This window comes from Danio rerio, chromosome 9, assembly GCF_052040795.2.
Source record: "Danio rerio strain M-AB ecotype USA chromosome 9, GRCz13ab, whole genome shotgun sequence".
Taxonomy (NCBI): Eukaryota; Metazoa; Chordata; class Actinopteri; order Cypriniformes; family Danionidae; genus Danio; species Danio rerio.
This window is the reverse complement of record NC_141029.1, coordinates 51,468,334-51,494,717: the sequence shown is the minus strand read 5'-3', so window position 1 is coordinate 51,494,717 and position 26,384 is coordinate 51,468,334. Positions and strand designations below refer to the sequence as shown.

At 37.3% G+C, this 26,384-nt stretch overlaps 1 protein-coding gene across 11 annotated transcripts in view; it reads left to right on the top strand.

The window, feature by feature from the left end:
- Nucleotides 1-24,851, top strand: part of xirp2b (xin actin binding repeat containing 2b) — a 221,409-nt gene extending 196,558 nt beyond the window's left edge. For 5 of the 11 annotated variants that reach the window (XM_087268418.2, XM_087268416.2, XM_087268420.1 and 2 more), the window contains 5 exons: nucleotides 2,342-2,411; nucleotides 2,516-2,610; nucleotides 6,454-15,676; nucleotides 17,740-17,870; nucleotides 22,071-24,851. In XM_087268418.2, the coding sequence (XP_087124544.1) occupies nucleotides 2,342-2,411; nucleotides 2,516-2,610; nucleotides 6,454-15,676; nucleotides 17,740-17,831 (9,480 nt within the window). In that variant the 3' untranslated portion in view covers nucleotides 17,832-17,870; nucleotides 22,071-24,851. Of the gene's footprint in view, nucleotides 1-2,341; nucleotides 2,412-2,515; nucleotides 2,611-6,453; nucleotides 15,677-17,739; nucleotides 17,871-22,070 lie in introns of those variants that run through there. The other 6 variants (XR_015499909.1, XR_015499906.1, XR_015499908.1 and 3 more) reach the window with 6 other exon arrangements.
- The last annotated feature ends 1,533 nt before the right edge of the window (nucleotides 24,852-26,384 follow it).

The following is a 26,384-nucleotide window of genomic DNA, read 5'->3' as shown; positions in this document are numbered from 1 at the left end:
TTAACTAGGTTAATTAGGTGGACTAGGCAGGTTAGGGTAATCAGGCAAGTTATTGTATAACGATGGTTTGTTTTGTAGACTATAGAGAAAAAAAATTGCTTAAAGGGGCTAATTATATTGACCTTAAAAAGGCTTTTTAAAAAAATAAACACTGCTTTTATTCTATCTAAAATCAAACAAATACAACTTTTTTCAGAGGAAAAAATATCATCAGACGTAATGTGAAAATTTCCTTCCTCTGTTAAACATCATTTGGCAAATATTTAAAAAAAAACTTGACTTCAACTGTATATAAATAACTATTTTAATTAAATGAATGTACAATACACTGTTCATTTTTGTTATTTTGTATTTTTAGTGGATGGTACTAAATTGTATTTATGGAGTAGTAGACATTACCAGTTTAGCACAATTAAAGCACATATTAAAATTACTAAAACTTTAAAATAAGAAAGAATACATGTAAATAATTCTGTTTAAATCTGTTAATTAAAAATAAGTTATTAGTATTTTTTGATACTAAAATAACACTGAGGGCCCTATCATACATCCGGCACCATAAAGCGCAAGACGTATTTGGCATGATTTGTTGTTTTTTTCAGACCAGCACAACCCTAATTTTTACGTTTTGCACCACATTGTTTCGATAGCAAATTCTTTTGTGCCACTTTGTGGACTCATGGGTGTGCTGGTCTATAAAGGAGGTGTGTTAAGGCGCTTTGCTGGAGCGTTGCTATTTTAACTAAAACTAACTAAAAGCTGGTCTAAAGTCCAGCGCAGAACATGTTAGTTATGCGCCTATGCAGGTCCAAATGCTTAGACCAGGGGTTCCCAAACTTTTCAGCCCGCGACCCCCAAAATGACAATGCCAGTGACTCGTGACCCCCAATATTCTCTGAGGTGGTGGTTATAAATACAGAAACCTTGTATGCAATGACGTGCACAAACACACCAATAGACCCAAGTCTATTCTTTGTTTTTTTATGTATGTCAGTGCTGTAAATGGGCTAGAAATTTTAACCTGGTGTTACAAAATCTGCTGCATCTGACAGTATTGCTGTGTCTTTAGTATAATGTAATTACCCAAGAAGTCGCAATCCAATAGAACTAGTAACTATAAGCTACTATAGTAACTATATAGTTTATAGTACCTATAAACGACTATTTTTTCTCTTCAGTAGGTTATTGATAAAGTACAGTAAGTCTTAAGGTTTAATAAAAATTTATTGATTTTTGAAAATCAACAGGCGACCCCCCCCTTCATTGTCCCGCGACCCCCACTTTGAGAACCTCTGGCTTAGACATTGCTTAATACAGGATGTACAGCAATACACAAATATCTTTATAAATGAACAAAATTAAGGATTAAGATGTTACAAAAACCACTGCCTCCATGTTTTCTTCACCTATGTTTTTTTTTTTATTTGTATGATGTTATTGTTATTAGCAGTAAAATTTATTAAATGCATATTTATATTTGTTTTATTAAAAACAAGCTTAGAGTTGTCCACCTATCAGGTTTTTGAGATGTCTGCATCACCATTTGGGGCATAAGACCAAGACGTGTGTTCAAATATAACTCTGACCACACTTTATTATTATTGTTCATTTATTCGTTAGCTGGGATTTTGAAATAACTTTGAAACAAATCTTTGTGCTTAACAAATAAAATTAAATATGTAGGCTAATGGATGTCTTCAGTGAAGTGTGAACAACAGCATTCCTTATTCACAAAAGTAAAGGAGTAAAGAGTAAAAGTGAAGTAAAGAGAAAGTAAAGAGGCTGAAAGGAGGACACTCATTCTTTATTCCTGCGCTGCAGATGCTCTGCATCACTGTTTTCTCACTAGTGAAGCATTACATTTTTCCAATTACAAAGTCCGCCATGTAAATAGCAAATGCACCTTGGTGTGACACAACTGACTTTTAAAGGGAATGTGAGATGAGCCTTAAGATGGTTTAATGCATGTGATGCTCAAAGCACACCCATAACTCATTTAGAGATTAAGCACAACCCTGTTAGACCATGCGCTGTGGCGCAGAGCTTATTTTTTTTCATCTCTAAAAAAGCAAAAATGGATTCGGACATGCACTTAATGCTTTTGCGCCATGAGCTTTAGACTTTGCACTTAGATTGTTAAAATAGAGCCCTGACTATTATGAGGCAATATAATGTTTTATTGTATGTTTTAATGTCCACGTTTTCAAGTTCTGACTAAAAACAGGGTCAGAGTTTTGCTTCCCAAGGAATGCACATAATAATAAACAAATGCATGAATGTAAAAACATGTCAACATGAATCGTTTTCGCTCTAAAAGTGTGTTTATTTTTCCTTCCTACAGTCTACACGTGATCAAATCGCTCATAAACGGGAAATTATGTCCAGTTATGAGAATCATAACAATCAAACAGGTAAGTTCACAAGCTATAATTTAAACAGTACATGATTTTTTTGCTTTACACTGCATAGTACTGAGACCTCCAAGTTAAATATGAACATTTGCCTTTGCTTGCAGAGGAGGATGAGTATTATCCAAAGCTCTCCACTAAAGAACTGGCACAGCATTTCGAGAAGACTATTGAAGAAGCAGCCCCTAGCAAGAAAATCAAGGTAAGTCCTTTTTAGCCTACATCCGTGCTCTGACACATGAATATATTATGCTTTAATAGGATTCGGTGCATAAAAAGATTCCACTTACTGTCTTCTGCTTAGTGTTTTACATTTCCGTGAGTCCATTTCCATTTTTAGCAACATATTTTACTTGTGCTTCGTAAGACTTGCTGATCTTAGTGTTGACGTTGTTGTTGTAAATAATATTTCATTTCATAATATTCATAATTTTTGTAACTTTATTGTTAACCAGAAAAAGCTAACAACAGTGGTTCAGACTGAAAGTCTTTTAACTTTTAAATGATTTCCTCAAGAGATCAGTTTATTTGAGTAAACGGTGTATAAACATCAAGCACAAAACCTGCAAAAACAAAAATAAAATAAATAGGCAAATAAATAATTAATTACTTATTAAATCTATGTGTTCCTGCATAAATAAAAAAAAATAATAAAAGCACAATTAAGTAAATAAATATATGTGAAAATCCACAAATTCCTGCAAAAATACTGTGCATCTGGAAAGTATTGATAGCGCTTCACTTTTCTACATTTGTTTATGTTACAGCCTTATTTCAAAATGGATTAAATTAATTTATTTCCTCAAAATTCCACACACAATCCTACATAATGACAATGTGAAAAAAGAGTTTTTGAAATTGGTGCAAATTTATAAAAAGAAATCTGGAAAATCACATGTACATCAGTACTGACAGCCTTTGCCGTGAAGCTCTAAATTGAGCTCAGGTACATTCTGTTTCCACTGATCATTCTTGAGATGTTTCAGCAGCTAAATGGTACTTCGTCTGTGGTAAATTCATTTGATTGGATATGAATTGAAAAGGCCTACACCTGTCTGTATAAGGGCCCAGGGTTGACAGTGCATGTCAAAGCACAAACCAAGCATGAAGACAAAGGAATTTTCTGATGATCTCCGAGACAAGATTGTCTAGAAGCTCAAGGCAGGAGAACCACCAGGTCTCTTCCTAGAGCTGGCCGACCATCTAAGCTGAATAATCGAGGGAGAAGGGCCTTAGTCAGGGGGGTTATCAATAACCCGATGGTTACTCTATCAGAGCTCCAGCGTTCTTCTGTGGAGGGAGGAGAACCTTACAGAAGGACAACCATCTGTGCAGCAATCCACCAATCAGGCCTGTATAGTAGAGTGGCAAGACAGAAGCCTCTTACCAACTGGAATTTGCCAAAAGGCATCTGAAGGACTCTTAGACCATAAGAAACTAAATTTTCTGATCTGATGAGACTAAAATTTAACTCTCTGGAGTAAATGCCAGGTGTTACTTTTGGAGAAAACCAGGCACCGCTCATCACCCGGCTAATACCATCCCTACAGTGAAGCATGGTGGTGGCAGCATCATGCTGTGGGGATGTTTTTTTAGCAGCAGGAACTGGAAGACTAGTCAGGATAGAGGGAAAGATGAATGCAGTAATGTACAGAAACATCCTGAATGAAAACCTGCTTCAGAGTGCTCTTGACCTCAGACTGGGGCGACAGTTCATCTTCCAGGACAATGACCCAAAGCACACCGCCAAAATAAAGATGGATTGGCTTCACAACAACTCTGTGAATGTCCTTAAGTGGCCCAGCCAGAACCCAGACCTGAATCTTATTGATCCTATTCTATTGATTTTTCAGGTTTTTTTTTATTTTAAAAAAATTTGCAACAATTTCAATCTATCTTTTTCCACATTGTCATTATGGGGGATTGTGTGTAGAATTTTGAGCAAATAATTGAATTGAATCAATTTTGGAATAAGGCTGTAACATTACTACAAAGTGAAGTGCTATCAATACTTTCCGGATACACTTTAAATATATAAATATGAATCGAGTGATCGGCCTGACTGGTCTGAATGGTCGTGCATTTACAGGTCTGCGTGCTGTTTGAGTTGCTCTGCAATAATACTAAAAAAATGAAAAGCTAGCTGGTAGTCGGTTTTGCTTGCACTTCACGCAGAAGCATAGGTGAAGCCTTTAGTGCGAGCAGATAAATAATTAAATAAATTACACGAATGCTGGGGGGATAAGAAAATGCCAAACAAAGCCAACATGGAACTGCATTCAAAAATGAATAAATGTTAGTAAAAAGGAAAAAAAAATCCACTTTTAGTTTATATCTTTTTTGATTCCCTCAACATTTATTTATTATTTTTATTTATTTATTAGCACGATTAATTATTTAGATATTTATTTATGCAGTTATTTGTGATTTTATCAATTAATTCATTTATTTATTTTCATATTTATTTATTTATTTACTTATTGTTTTTGCAGGTTTTGTCCTTCATACATAACATATGTAGACTTATTTTTATAAATAGTATATTTTAATATGAGTAATATTAAGTATATTTAATATCTTCTAATATTACCTATAAAACAAAAGGAAACAAGTGAAAGCTGTCTTAGGCATAGTCTGTAAAACATTCTTGCTTGAGCTTTTCAATCGATAAGTAATCCTTATTGAAGTAAGGATTTTCTCATGTTTTACTTGTCACTAAAGCTCATGAGAAAGACTTTTTATATTAGTATAATTAAATGATATTGATTGCTTTAGGGAAGTGTGTCTAATGCATTTATGAAAAGGATTTTAAGAAATAAATTATTCATTTATTTGTTTGAGAAATCATTCAGTAAATTCGGTATATGCTGCTAAGCAGTCAGTAAACTTTGTGTTGTAATTTGTAAAACCCTTATCTTAACCCTTATGTGCTTTTAGGGATGTTTTCATCCATTCTAAGGTGATTTTGAGTCTGAATTTGGCCATAACTTTCTCTGAGTTTCAGCTAGCGGAAGTATTTTGGATTACATATATAATTTTGCCACATATTTAGGAAAAATGCTTTAAAAAAAATCAGTGACACTCTGTACCCTTTTGTTATGCTAAGGATGAAAACATCCACTGAATTAAACTGCTGTAAAAATGTGTGTTTTTGGCATAAATCTGTTAATCACCCTTAGTCCTGATCAAAACTGCAAAATTGCTTAGACTTTGCTGGAGACTGCCTTTTTCCAGTGATGGGTTGCAGTTGGAAGAGCATCCGCTGCGTAAAGCATATGCTGGATAAGTTGACAGTTCATTCTGATGTGGCGATCCGACTAACCCGAAAAGAGAATAAATGAATGAATGAATGAATGATTGAATGAATGAATGAATGAATACTACTTTTTATATTGAAAATAAGTAATTTTGTTTAGTTTTTTTCGTCAAATTAGTGACATCATTTATGAATGTGGGAATTAAAAAGTTAAAATCTTTTAAAGCATTTAGTAGTTTTGATCAGAACTGAGCTTGATTAATATATTTATGCAGAAAATAAATAAAATAAATTTATATCTATTAATCTGATGCATTTTCCAGTAGTTACATTTACACAAAGTTGGCACAAGGGTTAAAAAAATTACAAGCAAAACCTTTTCAAATATAAATGATTAAAAATCTATATTATCTATATTTATTTCTATTTATATATTTGTCTAAGTAACTTTTTATTGTAATACGAAATTGTTTTATCATGTAATATTTTTAGTGTATATCCATTTTGCCATGAAATAGCCACAAGTTGCTGATGTGGCAATAAATAAATAAACAAATTAAATTTTAAAGCCACAATAACAGCAGAAAAATGTTTTCTTCTTTCATTTTTTTTAAATGCAAAGTAAGAGCACAAAAACCTTGGAAAGGTTTTAGAAGCAATTTACTACACTTTTGAATATTCCATTTTTATTCAAATGAAGAGCTTTTTCCAAACCATCTGATCCAGCAAACGTATAAGTCATTTCAAAGTCACACTGAATTATATGAATTATTTTTTTCCCTATAAAAGATTGAACGTGACAAAAGCCGTGCACAACTGCAATCAGATGTCAGCGCATCCCATCAAACCGTAAGGACTGAGATAGCAAGCACTCTGAATAGTGTTTCCACAAATAAAGCAGAACTTGTCGAACCATTGATTACTTTTGACGATCAATATATCGATGATGAAGAAGATCTGGAATATCTGCCACCACCTCCACCCGACTTACTAGAGGAGCCTTCAGATGATGCTGAAATCTTCCCTGAACCCCCATTACAACCAGTGAAACACACAGTAAACAGAGAGCAACACTTCAGACAGAGGGAGCTAATGGAACTGAAGCGTCTTTGCAAACACATTCACCCAGATGTCAGGAAAGACCTGGAAAAAGATTTCTACAATGATGAGGACATCGAAGCTGTGGGTGATGTTCAAGAGGCAGCGTACCAGTTTGAACACACCGGAAGGAATTCAAATGGAAGCCCGGATCGTGAATATCTGGAGTGGGATGAGATTCTGAGAGGGGAAGTGCAGTCCATGCGTTGGATGTTTGAGAATAAACCTTTGGATTGCATTAAGGATGACTCGGACAATGAAGAGGAAAGCAGAAAGATTGTTCAGCAGGAGTTTGTCGCAGGAGGGGATGTTAGAAACACAGCTTTGATGTTTGAGATGCAGCCTATTGATGAGGTGGGACAGAAACGGGATTCTAAACGAAACTACCTTGTGAACGAAGTTGGGAAAAGAGATGTGCGTGCTGCTGCATGGTTGTTTGAGACAAAGCCAATGGATACACTAAATAAACTTCACACTGACGATGAGCAAACCAAAGAAGTAATCTTCACACATGAAGCCACAGAAGGGGATATGAAGTCTGTGAGGTACATATTTGAAAACCAAGAAATGGATTCTCTGGGTGACACCGAAACCATGGATGAAAAGCAGCTGCTGAGCTTAAAGTCTGTACTGGAGGAGATCAAGTCAGAAGTCAAGAAAATTATATGGATGTTTGATACTCAATGCATGTGTGTGATGAGGGAACACTCTGGCGAAATGGTTTTGATAACTTCTGTGCGTCGAGAGGAGACTGAGAAAGGAGACATCAAAACATCGAGATGGCTTTTTGAGACGCAGTCTTTGAATGATATCAAGATGGACATCTCTCAGGTCAGGCTCATCTCTAGTGTGTCCATGGAGGACAACCATATGGGTGATGGAAAAAGGGGAAGATGGCTGTTTGAGACAAAGAGGCTTGACTCCATAAACTCCCAGTGGGAGAGACTGCAGAATCAGCAGAAAGAGATTCTCGGGGCGGATGTGCGCAAGCATTGCATGGTGTTTGAGACACAGCCGATGGATACACTTAAAGATGATGCCAACTCCAGACCTGTTGCCACAGAACAGATTATCGGAGGCAACGTTCGCTCTGTAAGACACTTATTTGAAAACGCTCCACCGGATGAACTGAAAGAGCTTCCAGAGGTAGGAAAACTACAAAAAAGGCCTGTGTACGAGGAAGAACAAGGTGATGTGAGACATCAGAAATGGAAGTTTGAGAATGAAGCACTGATGAGGATGATCAAAGATGAGGACAATGAGGCACACAGACTTAAAACTGTAGCATTAGAGGAAGAAAAAGGTGATGTAGGCCATCAGAGATGGCTGTTTGAGAACCAACGTTTGGAAGACATTCAAGAGGAAAAGAAAGTGTTTATGAAAACAATAGATTCTGAACAAATTGATAAAAGTTACAAGGGTGATGTCCGTAGAAATTGTTGGGTGTTTGAGACACAACCGATGGATACATTAAAGGATGATTCCAATGCCAGACCAGCGAGTGCAGAGGAAATTATAGGAGGTGACGTCCAATCTGCCAGACACTTTTTTGAGACTGCTCCAAAAGATGAGATAAAAGAGCTTGCAGAGGTGGGGAAACTCAAAAGAATGATGACATCTGAGGAGAAAGGAGATGTACGACACCAAAAGTGGCTGTTTGAGAGCCAGCCGCTGGAGCAGATCAGAGAGGAGAGAAAGGAAATCACAAAAACTGTGAATCTGGAGGACATTGAAAATGTGGATGTGAGAAATTACAAGCAAATATTTGAAACATATGATTTAAGCCAGTATGACGAAAGTCAAAGGATTCAAGTTGAGGGAGTCACCACTGGTTCTGTGAGATCCAATAAAGATCTATTTGAGTCCATGCCATTATACGCTTTGCAAGACAGCTCTGGACATTACCATGAGGTCAGAACTGTAAGGCGGGAAGAAATCGTCAAAGGAGATGTCAGAAGCTGCCAGTGGATGTTTGAAACTCGCCCTATTGACCAATTCGATGAGAGCATCTCTAAATTCCAAATCATAAAGGGCATAACCCAACAAGAGGTTGAATCTGGAGATGTCAAGACAGCTAAATGGCTTTTTGAAACACAGCCTCTCGATGCCATTAAGTATTTCAGCAATATTGAAGATGACGAGTGTGTTACTAAGGAAACAGCAGACATAGTGAAAGGTGATGTCAAAACCTGTAAGTGGCTTTTTGAGACTAAACCTATAGACACTCTGTATGAAAGGGAAGAGCTTGAGAGTACAAAAGACTCTGATGAAGTTCAAAAAGGAGATGTGAAAACATGCACTTGGCTTTTTGAATCTCAAACCCTTGATGCCATACAGGATAACTCAGAAAAGGTGTTGCAAATTCGCACTGTGAACCAAGAGGACATTCATGGGAAAGATGTCCGCATGGCACGATTCCTCTTTGAGACGGAGAACCTGGAGAACATCGCTGGAGAGGATCGAGAAGCATTTAAGAGTGTGACTGAAATAGATATACAGTCAGGGGATGTGTCTCGGATGAAATACATATTCGAGACCCAGTCTTCTGACGTGGTGAGCTCAACCTCTGAGGACTTTATGAGACAGCTGCGAAGCGCTCAAGCTGACGATATTCAGAAAGGAAATGTTGGAAACTGCAAATGGCTATTTGAAAACCAACCCATAGATGAAATATCCGAGAACCCCAGTGAGCTGAAAGGAGCCCGGATGATACAAGACGTTCAGGGAGGCAATGTTGATAAAGGTAGATTCATTTTTGAGACCTACTCTTTAGATAAGATTCAAGACTCTGAGGCTGAAATAGGAAAGCTGCAGAAAGTCATCAGAGAGGATGAGGAAAAAGGAGATGTGAAAACATACGCCATGATGTTTGAGACTCAGCCTCTTTATGCTATCCAAGACAAAGAAGGCCATTATCATGAAGTGACCACGCTTACAAAAGAAGAAATACAAAGAGGTGATGTAGTAGGAGCCCGTTGGCTGTTCGAAACAAAGCCTCTGGACTCAATTAGAGAGACAGATGAGGTCTACATTTTAAAAGCGGTTACACAGGAAGATATCCACAGTGGTGATGTCAGCTCAGCAAGATGGAGGTTTGAAACCCAGGCCCTTGATAAGATTGCAGAAGATGCTAAAATATCAATCAAAACTGTCGAGGACATTCAGGGAGGAGATGTTAAAACAAACAAGCAGCGTTTTGAATCTGATGCAATGTCTCAAAAGTTGGTGCGCACTGTCAGCATGAGTGAAATCCACAAAGGAGATGTCAGGACAGCAAAATGGATGTTCGAAACTCACACAATTGATCAGATCCATGCTGAAAAGTCAGAGGAAGAGATGAAAACTGTTGTTCTGGAAGAACAGCTAAAGGGGGATGTTAAACAGTCTGTGTGGCTATTTGAGAAGAATCCTCTTGATCATATTAATGAGAGTGAGGAACAACATATACAAGTGGTTTCTGAAGACATACCCAAAGCAGATGTGAAATCCACAACTTGGCTTTTTGAAACCACACCGTTCACTGAATTCAATGAGAGCCGAGTCGAGAAGACTGAGATTGTTGGTAAAAGTGTCAAGGCCACCCTTGATGAATTGTACACCCAGAAAATGGTAGACTCCAAAGGCATCATCATAGAAGCAGATGAAATTGGAGATGTTCGCATGGCAAAGTACAATCTTATGAACAAAGATGCCCCTGAGATTCAAAAAGAAGAAATCATTAAAGGAGATCTGCAAAACATCATGATAAACCTCCTCAACAGACAGGAGAAAACAGAGGAGAAAATCATTATAAATGCAGAGGAGAGGGGCGACATCAGCGGAACTGTGCAACAGCTGCTCCAAGAGCACAGTGGCACCTCTGTGGAGAAAGAGGAGATAATGAGAGGTGACATTCAGGAAGCCATAAACAACCTGCTGAAAGAGGAGAGCACTGGCAAACGGGGCATTCTCATTCAGGAAGACGAAAGGGGGGACATTCGTATGACCATCTACTCTTTATTCAATTCTCACGAGGAATCAAGCACCGAGAAAGAATATATAGTCAGAGGTAATGTGAAAGGGTGCCTAGAGAGACTTTGCAATCCAGACACAGAGGAGGTTGCGAGAATTAAAGTGGAAGAAACGGAAAGGGGAAAGGTGAGCTTTTATTCTACATGTATTGAGTCAGGTGCACTGGATTACCTCAAAAAGCTGCAGGTAGAGCCAGATGAGGGAGACCTGGGTAAAATTGAAAAAGAGGAAATCATCGGGGGAGATATTAAGGAAACGAAACTCATCCTGACACGTAATCAAGCTCAAATTGGTCGTCTGGTGGACAGGGAAGATATAGTGCCTGGCGATGTTCATAACACAGTTAAGGTTTTCATGACTGAGCCTCAAGTCTCATTTGAACATTTACAAAAAGAAGAGATTGTGAGAGGAGACCTGCAAGCTGCGCTGAATTCACTGACACAGTCTATAAACCAGGCGGTTGTTCTGGAAAAAGAAGAAGTTGTTAAAGCTGATTTAACTATGACCCTGAGGTCTCTTGAGGAGGCCCAAAATCAGCCCAAAGAGGTAGAAAAGCCCGAAATCATCCCTGGTAACATCAAAGGAGCCCTGCAATTACTCAAAGACTCTTCTTCCACCAAGGTGGAAGTTGTCGTAGAAGATTTGGTGCCAGGTGACATCAAAGGTACATTGAAATCGCTGGAAGAGGCCAAACATGCTGTGAGAGAGGTGGAGAAGGAGATGATTGTTAAGGGTGACATTCACACTGCAATACAGAGTCTACAAGAAGCATCAAATGAGAGAAAGGTTTGCCAGCAGGACATTGGTGTCCAGGGAGATGTGAAAGGAAAGATTCAACTGCTACTAGAGCCTCCTCCGTCTCCCAGAATGCAACGTAGAGCTAGCACAGAGGGCGACGTGAAGCTTTCAATAAAGTCACTCTATGACACCCAAGAGCAAGTTCAATCAGAGAAAGAAGAGGTGATTAAAGGAGACGTTAAGGGTACAATAAAATCCTTAATGGAAACAGCACGCAGATCGAGCCCAACGATTCCCAGAAGGGAACCGATTAGAAAGGTCAAAGTTCCTGCCAAAGCCCCGTCTCCATCTGTGAAAGACATCCCAGCACAGAGGCCCACCCCTGCAGTTAAAAACCTTGATATGAGCAGTGAATCACAGAGCACTCACAAGCAATCAATGCAAAACAGATATGGATGTCAAGAGAGCTCTACAATCAGTGGCCACACCACAACATGCAGCCAGGAGACAAAGACCACAGTGCTGGAGCACAAAACAATTGTTCAAACACATGGTGTCAAAACGCTGAAGACTGATTTCCGTAACCTCAAAAAAAGTGGCTGTAAGGGTTTAATCAGACTGGATAAAAGAAAAAAGCAGGACATGTGTATGCCACCTCCATTACTTGACCCGGAACCCCCTCTGCCTCCTCCTCCATCACCCCCTCCAGATTATGACAGCATCTCATTTCCCACTCCTCCTCCGAGCATCAGAGGTGATCATGATCTTCCTCTTCCCCCAACACCTCCTCCTGGTGATCCAGCCAAGACAGAACTCGATCATTTACCTCCCCCACCATCTCCATCACCTCTCCCCCCTGCTCCACCCACAGCTGAGTTAGACCTCCTTCCTCCCCCTCCAACAGAGCAAGAACTAGACATCCTTCCGCTGCCCAGCCTAACACCATCCAAACCCACAAAAATGACTGTCAAACCCGTCAAAGCGCCAATGCTTTGCAAAGTACCCAAGCTTGAGCCAGCGATTTCATTTGAGCAAATAAATGTGCATTCTGTAGAAGAAAGTAGAAAAAATGTCACCACATCATCAGCCAAGTCCACCATGGTATCCTCTAAAATTCAGTCTGCATTAACAAAACAGCCACCGGAGTCTCCGCGGCCTCCCAAGAAAGTTTTCACAAACTTGATGCTCACCCCTCCCCCTTCTCCTCCTCCAGTGTGCAAATCCCCGGTAAGCAAATTCAAAACCCCATTAATACAAGCTGAACAGAAGTACAGACAGCAAAGGGAGGAAAGCTGCACGCCGCCGCCACCACCATCACGCTCCCCAGCCTTTGAAATCCTCATGCACGAGTCAGTCAGTGCAGCCCTTGAAATGCTTTCTTCAGAGAGCACGAGCACGGTGCAATCAGAGGCAAGCATATCATTTGATTTCACTCAAGAGAGAGCTCAAAAGAGTGTGACCAAATCGGAATCAGCCACAGACTCATATGATTCATCCAAGCACACAGCTTTTTCAAATGCTCCCCCAAGCAAGGCTTTGATCACTGCCACAAATGAGCAATCTCCTCCAGAATCTCCTGTTATTTCCTCAGTTAAACAGAGCATTATCTCTAATCAGTCATCGCTGGGCTCTTCAGGTCAGCAGCAGACCACCTCCACTTCAACCAAAAGGAAAAAGAAGAGATCTATGACAACCAATATACAACAGGTGACCAAAACGGTTATTAAAAGCATAGACAAAGATGAAATAACAGCCTCTGTCATAACAGACAAAACTCAAAGTGCTCCTACAAATGCATCTGAGACTGTCGAAAAAGATGTGAGCAGCATATCTTTATCTGAGGACAAAACAAAAGAGGAAAGTTCTCCAAAGAAAAATCAAGAAAAAAGCTTATCTGATCGATCCAAAGCAAACAAAGAGTCTCAAATTAAGGATGCTGAGCAGAGGCCACAAAAGCCAGACTGTCAAAAGGTGAAGAAAATTAACAAGAGTGTTAAACTGGAGAGCAGTGAGAAAGCCACAGCGGAGCAGGATAACATTCAGGTGAAAGAAAGCAGAGAAAGAAGCCCCACAGAAACAGAGGGTAAAGTGGAGAAAATGGCAAAAGAGAAGCCTGTAGACGAGCCTCCTGCCGCTCCAAAAAAGAAAAGGAGGAGCAAGAATAAGAAAGACAGAGAGGCAGCTCAAAGCAACAACACCGCATCGGTTTCGCCTACAGAGGCCACACCTGCTGAGCCTAAGTGGCCAGTCTTGACATCAGATGAAAAACAAGAGGAAATCACCGTTGTGCAAACACAGCGCACCGTTCAAGCGGGACACGCAGAGTTTTACAAGGAGGTCATCAAAACTGAAAGTACAGTCCAACAGCAGAGTATCCAGGAGGAGGGCATGGCTGTGCAACTTCAAAAGCAGGCTGGTGGAAGCCAGCAGATTCCTGAGGAATCAAAAGATGAAAGCCGAAATGTTCCAATAAAAATGACAGGCAAATCTGCACAAAAGGAGCCTGCTGAGTCCTCGGCGGAGAGTGCCGACACATCTCTAAGACAAGCTGAAGCACAGAAGATGTTGTCTCATATCTCAGAGTTGCAGGGGGTTGCGGGAAAAATGGACTCTAAGTCTGTAAAGACGCTCCTCAATGAGATGCCTGCCTGGCTTTTGGGGCCCGAAGAGAAGAGTGATTTGGAAGAGGCAGCGGCTGAACACAACGAGCAGAAGTTGAAAGAAATTCTCACTCATGTAAAAAACCTTTTAATGCTCTTTGAAGGCACTATTGAAAAGCATGAATGTGAGGCCACATCAGAAAAATTGGTTGTTAGCGGAACCACACAAAGAATTTCAAAGATTTCTATTGGTTCTACGAAGTGTGAAACTCAGAAGGTGGTCAAAGAGGAGACAAAGACAAAACGTAAGAGCCGAAAGCAACAAATGAGCAACACTACAACTCCTGACCCCAGAGGTCCATCCCCATCTTTGCGCATGCGCTCGCCTTCACCCACATTCATCACCATTGAGTCTACAAGGAGAACTGACTCACCACAGAGAGCAGCACCTTCCCCAACACCACCAACGCCTCCGCCACGCAGGTCTGAGACGCCAAGCTCTCGCATAAGCAGGGCTTCACCTTCACCTACTGCAAGTCGAGCAGATAGTTTGACCCGGCTCAGAAAGGCCACAGCTACACTCTCCCGTGGGGCTTCACCAGATCCAGTGCCTCACGTTGTGGTTTCAGGAAAGAAGTCCGAAATTGTGGAGTCACCTGCCACGTTTCATCGGCAGATCCAAATCGATTCTAAATCTGTCGAAGAGAAAAAAGTCAAAATGACATCATCTGAAACAGCAGTAGTGTCTATAGAAGATAAACAAGTCACAGAGACTCATGCGTCCTTTCAAACAGCAGTAATGTCTATTAATGCTAACATAAGTGGAGATGTGTTTAATATTCTTGAGCATTCAGGCACAAGTAAAGAAGACGTCAAGTCTAAAAGTGCAAAAGAGGTGGAGAAAGTCTCAGAGGTTGACCTGTCTGGACAAGCCAAAACAATTGAGACGTCAGAGGAGAAAGTTAGTATTAGAAAAGACCCAGCTGACATAACAGAGAAGCCTGGCAGGGAAACCGAGGACCTGGAGCTTGATACGGAGAAGAAAGCAAGACAGCAAGAGGATATGGCTGCTTTCAACATCAAGGATATTAAAAATGTTTTTGAAATGATTGAGCAAAGTTCCCCCTTCAAAGCACTACAAAACAAACAGGAGGAACAAGAGTCAAGAGTGAGTGAAATTGCATCTGAAGGTTCAAAGCCTGAGCTTCCTCCAGAGAGGGAACAATGCTCCCAGCTGAGCTCCCCTCTGCCTGTGCGCAAAGATGTGAAAGTAGACAAGTCTGTCGATCCAACAGGCTTTTCGGAGACAAAAACAGTCACTGAGTGTTATTCTTCTGTTGACGAGTTCGGCACTAAAATTATCGGATCAACAAGCACCACCATGGTTTCTAAACACACTGAGAGCGTTACGACACAACGGGCACCTTTTTCCTATGCTGATGCCGTGAAGAAAAAGACACCAGAGGTGACGGCATCACCCGAAGCTTCCGCAGAGGAACTGATGAAGAACTTCCACAAAACGTGGACAGAAAGTGAGAGTGTGTTCAAAAGCTTAGGTGTCACAGGTGAGAGAGTTGAGCCACCCACTAGTGCATCAAAGCGAGACTGCTGTAAATATGCCTGCAGTGCATGACAGGAATGAATTTTAACAAGTCTCTGCAAAACACCTTAAAGTAGCACGGAATTGCTGGTTTAGTGTTTAGCTTTACCTAAAAGCTACATTTACATAAGAGATTGCATGTGTGAATGTGACAGTGACTCACTTTATATATGTGCATGTTAAAAGTCTTCTAATTTTACTTGTTGAATTTTCTTTTTGTTTTTTGTGTATTTTTATTTTGTAATTACCAGACGCAATATTATTACTTGACACTTATTATTTTATTTTTTTTATGAATTTTTAAAATTATTTTTGTATTATTATTTTTTGTTTTTAATTTTATTATTGTTTTATTTAATTTATTTTATTTTTTTATTTAATTTTTTATTATTTTATTGTTTTTGATTTAATTAAATTTGTATTTATTTTAATTTTATTTAATTTTATTATTATTTTTTATTATTTTATTTTATTTATTTTAATTTAATTTTATTTTATTTTATTTTATTTTATTTTATTTTATTTTATTTTATTTTATTTTATTTTATTTCTATTATGGTTATTTTATTTTATTGAAACACCACACTTAGTAAGTGTTCAAACTTGCATGTCTAAATTGAGTAGGTATCATTTAATAATCTTTCTGTATTTGGCTTTTTTAGCCAATCACAAGTTCTCTTTGTCTAGTCTCGCTTACAGCACCTTCACTTACAGCAAAAATCAAAACAGACAATTTATCAGCTTAGAATTTCAAATATCTCAATAACACTGAGTGCTTTCTCCATAATTGCCATTCATCTCTGTCTCATTAGCATTTGAGAGTGCTGCAGGAATCAAATGTACTTTAAAAAGCAGCATGTTTTAGGGATTGATACAGAACAAAGCCTTATTTGTGTGTCTCAGTATGACCTGTGAAAAGGCAATGTGGCTTCATGTTTTATAATTCACAGTTTTTGTGAGTTCGTTACATTTCTTAAAATGCCACCACACATTATAACCCAATTTGTTTTTGAAATTCAGTACACTCATCTAGGTAAAACAAATAAAATGGCTGAGATGAAAAAAAATAATTAAAAACAAAAAAGTAAATTATTGTTTTTATTTTATTCTATTTTTACTTTATTTTGTTTTATTTTATTTTATAGTTTTTTATTTTATTTTGTATTTTATTTAAATTTTATTTTTTATTGTGCTATTTTTATTTTTACATTGTTATGTTATTTTATTGTTTGTTATTTTAATTTAATGTAATTTGTTATTTTATTTCTTATTTTATTTTATTTTTTCTTGTTATTTTATTTTATTTCATCATTTAACGTTTTATTTTATTGTTTTTATTTGATTTTTTATGTTATTCTATTTTATTTCTTGTTTTTTCTTTATTTTTTTATTTTATTTTATAGTTTTTTTTATTTTGTATTTTATTTTATTTCATTTTCTTATTTATTGTGCTATTATTTTTATATTTTGTTATTTTTTTGTTTTTATTTTTATTTATTTATTTAATAATTTATTTTATAATTTATTTTATTTCTTATTTTATTTTTATTTTTTATTGAATATTTTAATTTATTGTTTTTTTATTTTATTGTTTTTTATTCTACTTCATTTTATTTAATTATTTAATATTCTATTTTATTTTATTGTCTGCACATTAAACAGCACATGTTTGGCTAAAAATACACAAATGTGTGTTACTTAAAAAAATAAACAAACAATAACTTAAATCTTTGTATTGTAATAAATTAAATGTTATTTATTTAACTGAAGCTATATTTTCACCATTGACATATCTGTGTTAAAGGTCTCAAGTGTTACTTTTTTTCCAGAGTTTGAGAAGTATTAATGTGTGTTATTGTGCGTCTAATCTTGCCATTTTACTAATCCCATTTTTGTCATTGACAGATCTTACATGGAAGTTGTTGATGTGATTGGCCTGCATGGTGTAGATATACTGCATGTTTGACAAAGGCCTGCTTAAGAAATATTTGTTGTTCCCAAATCTGAGGACTTTTTTTCCCTTACTAGATTCGAGTACCAAAATCCGAGATGTGTGCGGTGTGCAAGAAGAGGGTTTACCCGATGGAAGGCCTGATAGCAGACAAAAAGAAGTTCCATAAATCATGCTTTTTCTGCGAGCACTGCAAAAACAAATTGAGGTATGTAAAATATTGTTGCAAGTTATGAGTAAGTGTTGCTCATGCTTGTTCTTTGTTGTTAAATCTATCCCAAACTTCAGCGAGTCAAAATATAGAAGTTTTCTAGTCTTTCAACCCATATTATGTTCAATTTCAGTAATGTTTAGGTTGTATATGAAATAACAATAATACTAATTTAATGAAATTCCAACTAAATTAAGGATATAACATTAACATTAAACCTGTTTAACATTAAACAGGTTCTATTATGTCCTTTTACATGTTAAAAATGATTGATTATTCCATGTAAAGGCTACTTGTTTGTACTACAAAAAACATATTGGGGTATGCAAAATATTGTTTTAACTAGTAATTAAAGAGTGTTGCTCATGCTAAAGAGTTTGTTCTTATACCAATCCAAACATCAGAGAGTATTATTGTAGAAGTATTCTAGTATTTCAACTCTTATATTATGTTCAATTTCAGTATTGTTTATGCTGTAGATAGAATAATAATAAAAATACAACTTTAATGAAATTTTAACTAAATTAAGGATGGTACATTTTTTTACATTAAACAGGTTATATTATGTCCTTCTACATGTTTAAAATCATTGATTATTCATGTTATAAAGGCCATTTGTTTGGTCTGAAGTAAAAACAGTAGTTGTGTGTGTCTTTTTAAATGCAAATGATCTGCTTCTCCCCGCCCCCTTTCCAGAAGAGGGCGGTGGCTTTACATCTAGTTACTCTAATGACAACATACCAAAATATCTTGTCTGTTTGAACTTCTGAAATACCGATACTGAGGGTAACACCTTTGCACTAAATCAAGTTGAAAGTGCAAAAAGCAAACTATAACCTCTTTTCAGCTTTTTATAAATTATGACAAATTGTGAGTGTTATTTTTAAAACTGATCATTTATATATTTTTTTATGATTTGTGATTTACCCTAGAGAATTTACTTGCTTTAAATTTAGTTTTTATGTTCTTTTCTGAAATATACTGTAGGTACTTAAATATACTTAATAATGCACTTATTATACACTAGTATACTTGACTTATTCTGACAGAAAGGTTTTTGCATATTTAGTCTATTGACCTTATTCTTCGCATATGAGCTAGTGATGGGAAGTTCAGATCATTTTACTGACTCGGATCTTTGAGTCGCGTTTATTGAGATGAACGAATCTTTTTTCGAGTCATGTCGTTCATTTGGTTCAATTTGCCAAAATATTATTAAAATGTTACGAATTGCATCCAAACACATCTACAACTAGCCCAAAAGGTTGATCACATGACAAATATGTCCTAAATAGAATACTATAAGAAGGAGAAAATAGATAATAATTCAATGTTTACCTGCTCTTTTGTCTGTGAAGGTATTTTTATCTCTTTGCTCAGCTCACCTCTTCATGTCTTCAAATATCAGTGGTTCGTTCACGTTACATTGACAGTCACATATAATCTTAACCAATGTACACAGTCTGAGCCGATAGGAGCAATGATATTTAGTTAATCTTTCGAGTCGTCTGGTTCTTGACTCGTTCGTTCATCACGTGACAGAGTGACTCAAACCCGAGGACTCGAGAGATGAACGGTTCAATTCTTTTTTTGGCTCTAAATGCATATGATTGGCCCGTGATGAACGAGTGACTCAGACCCGATAGTGGACTCAAGATGAACGGATCAATTCTTTTTCTGGCTCTAAACGCATATGATTGGCTTCTGCTTTTCCGCGATTAACAAATCAAAAGACTTGAAATGAACGATACCACCTGCACAAATGTGCACACGCGCGGATGAACGAATCACTCCCTGAGAGGACTCGTAGTTCCCGAGTCGTATTGAAGATTCGTTAAAAATGAACAAATCGTTAATGAACGACTGATCGCTAATATGAGCGGGCGCAGCCATTTGAATCCTTTTGGTTAACGACTTCCGGTCTCAATCAGTTCCATTCATTTTTAAAGGTTAAAAACAGCTTGTTATACTGCTTGATGTTGCAAATTGATATTTTCTTATTATATAATTCTGCTGTGTCTGTATAGTCATAAACACACTTGTTTAAAGAGCAAGTAGTTTGACCGTTTATTATTCCTAGTCATTTCTCCCATAGGGAGCTGAATCAGAAGTTCCAACACAATCGCAAAAACGAGCGCACTTCTGCATTGACGAATAAGATCAATATTGTTCATTGACACATGCTTCAAAGTAAGGAAATATTGGATTATAGTTGCTTTTACTTTTTTACTTCTTTGGGATTTTAATTGAGTGACCTATTCATTTTAATTTTTTTTTTTTTTTGCATAATATTACATATTCCTTTCTAGGCTTAAGGCTAGTCTGAGACTAAACTGCATGTTTGAGCTGTCTAAATTGGAAACGACAGATCTTAAGATACATCAGTGCCATTGAGTTGTCTCAAGCTGTACACCAGTAGTGTATGTGTCTATTTTCTAGACAGATATGCCAAGTAATCTTACAGTCAGACTAATATAGGTCTAATTCAAATGTGTGGACGATTAGTTAACTTTGCTAACTAATCTTATTTCACAAGAAGTCATTTTGTGCTTGGTATTTTATTTATTAGTAATTCAATAGTAACTTTTAGTGTGTTAATTGTATTTTTAAATTGTGTTAAAAAAAACTTAAAGTATACTCAGTGTATTTCACACGCCTGTGAAAGTTCATTCCATGCTTGATTAGGGATAATAAAGGTGGCCAAGATGTACCAAAATGTAAAAAAAAGTCTCTGACAACACTTGAGTGTAAAGTTTTAGCTCAAAATACCCTATTTTTGAAACTAACCCTATTTGGCTTTGATCCTAATTATGCCGTTTTAATCACTGTCGCTTTGAATTCAAATGTGCTCTTTTAAAAAGAGGGCGGGGCTACGAATGCCTGTGTGTCAGCATAGTGTCCGATTCAAAAACAAGACTTACGTCTTATCCTAATAAGGGAGAGATGGTCACTAATGAGCGGAGCTTTCCTCCTGTGATGATACGTACAAAGAGAGAATGTCAGTCTAATGCCAAGTTCAGACTGCGTGATTTTAGCCCCGATTTTGGCTCGCCGACAGGTTTTGAGAAATCGCCGACTAATGCCTGAAATCACAGGCAAATCGCTGCTCGTGCACGTGTGTAACAATCACACAGTATAAACTTTCAAAGACGTGATCTGAGAGAATCGCAGATGAGTCGCCGATGCCTGTGAGATATTTGGTGTGCTAAATATCTGGAGCTGTCGTCGATTCAAATCATGCCGTGTGAATTGAATTTTGACTGAAAATAACATCAGCGATCGCCCACAGCCAATGAGAGAGCAGCTTTCACTTGTGTGTGCGTGTGTGTATACCTGCTGCAGGCCAGCGGGAGGCTGGGGGAGAAGTTAAAAGCGCTCTTTTTCGGTTTATTTGGACCCACGAAATGGAGGGAAAACTAGTGGAGGTTTGACAGGACTCAGGAGCAACCGTGTCTGTTTGACGTTTCATACAGAAAGAAATTAGTTTATTAGCAACGTTGAGGAGAAATGGCTAATTCCCTTTAAACCCAGGTGAGCAAACATGTAACATGTTCTACCCCATTAAAGGCTTCTTTCTCATTATGTAGTTAATAACAAAACATATACTACATGTTTTTGGCTGTAAGACATAGTTTGGATGAAGTTGTTGGCGATTCTTCCTATAGTAAAGTCATGCAATGTGAATGTCCCTGTCGCTGATCCATCTTGCAGTGTAAACAAGGCAGCGACGAAACGCTAGCCCAGATAGTCATGCAGTGTGAAAACACCTGTGACACGACTACTTTGAAAATCATGCAGTCTGAACTCAGCATAAGTGTTTCTTCAGACTATTTTTATCAAGTGTGATTATTAAATATAAAAGTAATACTTTTTTTATCATTAAAAGTTGAAAGCTGGTGATATTCACAGACTGTTTCCACACAACTGTGTTTAAATAACTGTGTTATTTTTGCAAAGCAGGTCCCCTTTAAAGTGTACTTGTATTGTCAAGTTTTAGAAGCAGAATAAACAACTAATTTAGTTCAAGCATGTCTAACAGTGTGACTATTCAAACACATTTATTGCACAAAATGCCATTACTTGCAAACTCCACCCTGCATGGAAAGCTTGCAGTGCAGTTCTTGTTTACAAACAAGATATATTTACGATATGTTTTCAGTGTCTTATGAATTATGACTCAACTCTGTTGTCTGACAGCCTCGGAAACTTTGTCTCTCTCCATGGACATTTATACTGCCAGCCACATTACAAACAGCTCTTCAAGTCTAAAGGGAATCTGGAGGATGGATTCGGTCAGAGTGAATTACCGGGCGTTCGGGATACGGGGGATAAAGAGCACGAGGGATCGGATTGGAGATATTCACTTTCGCAAAGCAGCATGTGTTCATTATCAGACATGTTGGAAAAAGATGCAAATCAGAGCCCCAATAAAATCTCCGTAAAGTGGCCTCCACAAACAGTCTCACACAAAAAGACCTTCTCTTTGGACGAAAATGTGAAACTAGTGAAACCCGTTTGGCCTCCAAAGAGCGAAGCTTCAAGATCTCCGAAGTATCAACGTCGAAAAACCTCTCAGAGGAGCACGATTTAGGATGAAGCTGATGGTGAAAGAGAAATTGGAGATTTGCAGTAAATTAAGTTGAAAGTGTTAAAAAAAAAAAGAACTTTAATACAGTGTTTCTCAACCATGTTCCTGGAGGACCACCAGCACTGCACATTTTCAAAGTCTCCTTGACTAAACACACCTGATTTAGATCATCAGCTCATTAGCAGAGACTGAAAGACCTGCAATGGGTGTCACAGACAAAGGAGACATCCAAAACATGCAGCGTTGGTGGTCCTCCATGGTTGAGAAACACTGCTCTAACAGAACTAGAAGTATAAAATAAGTTTACACTGTAAAATATATCTTAATTAACAGGTTCTGTATTTTGTGATTCACAAGTGTTTTCTGTTTGTTTACGGTTGTCAATTGCATTATGGAATGTTGATCTCTTCTCTGTCGACTTTTGATGTTGATTCAGCTCTACAGTTTAACAAAATTACTTTTATTGACATTTTAGTAGTTGGAAATCATATTATATAAGAATATATAGAGAAATAAGTCTGCAAATCAACACAAAATGTATTGGCAGTTTATTACAAGGTGTTTGTAGCATAATATATAACACCAACCTAAACAATATAACACTTTAAACTATTACAAATGGTAACTTTCCAATCTTAAAATTGCTCAGAATGTAATTCAAAAGCGTTATTAAATGCGGTAAAAAAACTAAACAATAAACACACGAATCACAAAATACAGAAAATGCTAATTTTTCGCATATGTTTAACAGTGTAGACCGACCATATTAAGACTTTACTGTCAGTTTAAGTAAAGCCGGGCTCTGACTCAGCAAGTTTTAATAATCCTACACTATTGTAGCATGTCAGACTGCATGAACATGACTACTATGTCACACTGTAAGATCTCACTTGTCATAAAGTCAGAATGAACAACAATCAAGACCCGCTAAACATAGTCACTCAAGAAGTGAACACCGTAGTGTTGTAAACACACTAACTAACCTCCAGGCTATAGGTGCTGACGCATATTGCAAGCTTTAAATTGAAAGTATGACCTATAAAAACACAGCTTAGCTAATGCCATTAAATATTAAATGTCTGGGGTGACACGGTGGTTAGCAGTCGCATCACAGCAAAAAAGCCGCTGGTTTGAGTCCTGGCTGGGTCAGTTGGCATTTCTGTATGGAGTTTGCATGTTCTCCCTATGTTGGTGTCAGTTTCCTCTGCAGTTTCCCCAACAGTCCAAACACATGCGCTATAGGTGAATTGGGTGAACTAAATTGGCCGTAGTGTATATGTGTAATTAAGCGTGAATGGATGTTTCTTAGTACTGGGTTGTAGCTGGAAGGGCATCCGCTGCGTAAAACATATGCTGGATAAGTTGGCAGTTCATTCCGCTGTGGCGACCCCTGATGAATAAAGGGACTAAGTCAAAGGAAAATGAAGGAATTAATTAAATGTTCGGATAATATGCGTTCTTCAAATTTTATAACTTGATCAAGTTTTCAAGACTTATTTATTGTTTGTTTTATGGTGGGCTCTGCTAAACCTTCCAACAAGAAACTATTAACAATTTATAAATCAATAATTCTGTTTCATTTGACAAATGTCTCACTAGAATGTGTGCGAATTCATTGAGTATTGATTTTATGATATTACACAGATCGCCCCTAGTGGAGAACAATTGAATTTTCAATGTTTTCATTCATTCATTCATTCATTCATTCATTCATTTTCCTTCAGCTAAGCCTCTGATTTATCAGAGATTGCCACAGCAGAATGAACCGCCAACTTCTCCAAAATATGTTTTACGTAGTGGATGCCCTTCCAGCTGCAACCCAGTACTGGGATACACCCATACACTCTCTCATTCACACAGACTCATACACTACGGCCAATTTAGTTCATCCATCTACACCCAGAGAAAACTCACGCTAACATAGGGAGAACGTGCAAACTCCACACAGAAATGCCAACTGACCCAGCCAGGACTAAAACCAGCACCCTTCTTGGTGTTAGGGGACGATGCTAACTGTCGTTCCGCCCAATTCAAAATGTTTTGAAGCAGTTAAGCGTTATTTACTAAATGCCTGTGACCTTTCCAGTTTGTAATGCGCTCTGAAACCACTTATTCGAAACTAAAGATTTGTAAAGTTGTCGAAGCTTCATGAAGCAGTGTTTCGAAAGCAGCCATCACTACATTCAGTTTGACTGTGACAGCTTACAGTGTGACATATGGAGATCATGGCTGTGCAGTCTGACATGCAACAATCGTTTATGAATATTAAAAATGATTGCCTTGTGAGCCAGGCTTTACTTACAGTTGAAGTTAAAATGATTCGCCCCCCCATGAATGTTTTTTATTTCTCAAATATTTCCCAAATGATGTTTAAGAGAGCAAGGAATTTTCCACAGTATTTCCTATAATATTTTTTTTTCTTCTAGGGGAAGAATTTGTTTCATTTCAGCTAGAATGAAATTATCTATAATAATGTATACATTTTCTTTATCTTAAAAAGCATTTTAAAGTCAATATTATTAGCCAGGTCATGATTTGAGCTCATTAAAGAATTGCTTTCCATAGCTTTATTTTATATTCTTATGAGATCCAAAACACAGAGGTTTCAGCACATCGCCTTCCTCAGTGCATGACATAGTCTTCTTCATAGACCCTCTTATTTCACTGTCAATTACAGTACGTCATTAGTTAAAAGCTATCTCATTTTCATTTCAATATATAGTTGAAGTCACAATTATTAGCCCCCTCTAACATTATTTCCCAAATGATGTTTAACAGAGCAAGGAAATATTCACAGTATGTCTGATAATATTTTTTTCTTCTGGAGAAAGTCTTATTTGTTTTATTTCAGCTAGAATAAAAGCGTTTTTTTTTTTAATTTTATAAACACCATTTTAAGGTCAAAATCATTAGCCCCTTTAAGCAATTTTTTTAAGTCTACAAAAATAGCTTGCCTAATTACCCTAACCTGCCTAGTTAACCTAATTAACCTAGTTAAGCCTTTAAATGTCACTTTAAGCTGTATAGAAGTGTCATGAAAATATATAGTCAAATATTATTTACTGTCATCATGACAAAGATAAAATAAATCAGTTATTAGAAATGAGTTATTAAAACTATTATGTAAACTGAAAACATAAATCAAACAGAAATTGGAGGAAAAATAAACAGGGGGGCTAATAATTCTGACTTATACTGTGTATTTGGAAATGTGTTCAAATTGTATTGGGGTGGAGATGGGGGGGGGGGGGGGTAATAATTCTGACTTCATCTGTATACAAACAGAAAAGTCTTATTATATTTGGAAAAAAACCCTTTATTTGGATGAAAAAAATGAAAATAGAGAAACCCGTTTGGCCTCGAAACAGCAAATCTTCAAAAGTCTCCAAAGTATCAATGTCGAAAAACCTCTCAGAGGAGCATGATTTAGGATGAAGCTGATGGTGAAAGAGAAAAAGAAACAGAGAGAGTACAGGCGACATCCCATCTATCAGCAGAACACAAAACACTTCACAACTGCATGAAGAATTGAGGAGAGCTGAGAAACAGGAGGACAAGTCACTATGATGAAGAGCTGAGGATGAAGGTGAAAATCTCTATGCTGGAAGGTGGAGACACGGAGATGATGCAGGTCAAAAGGTAACAGGAAGTTGATAAGGATTGTGGGAAATGACAAATGTTGGGTGTGTATATATAAAGTATATGAGGAGGGTTTGTGTGGTATGTTGGAAAAAAGGACTTAGAGGAGGTGAGAATATGAAGAGTGTGAAGCACGACTATGTCCAGGTCACAATGAAGAATTTTAAACTAATTTGGTTTTGCATGAAGTAAAAAGAAAAAAGTAAAGAAAGGCTCTATTTATGACATTTCATTACTGTAATAACAAAAATTGTAATAATGTAAATGGTAATTGAGGCGAGGCA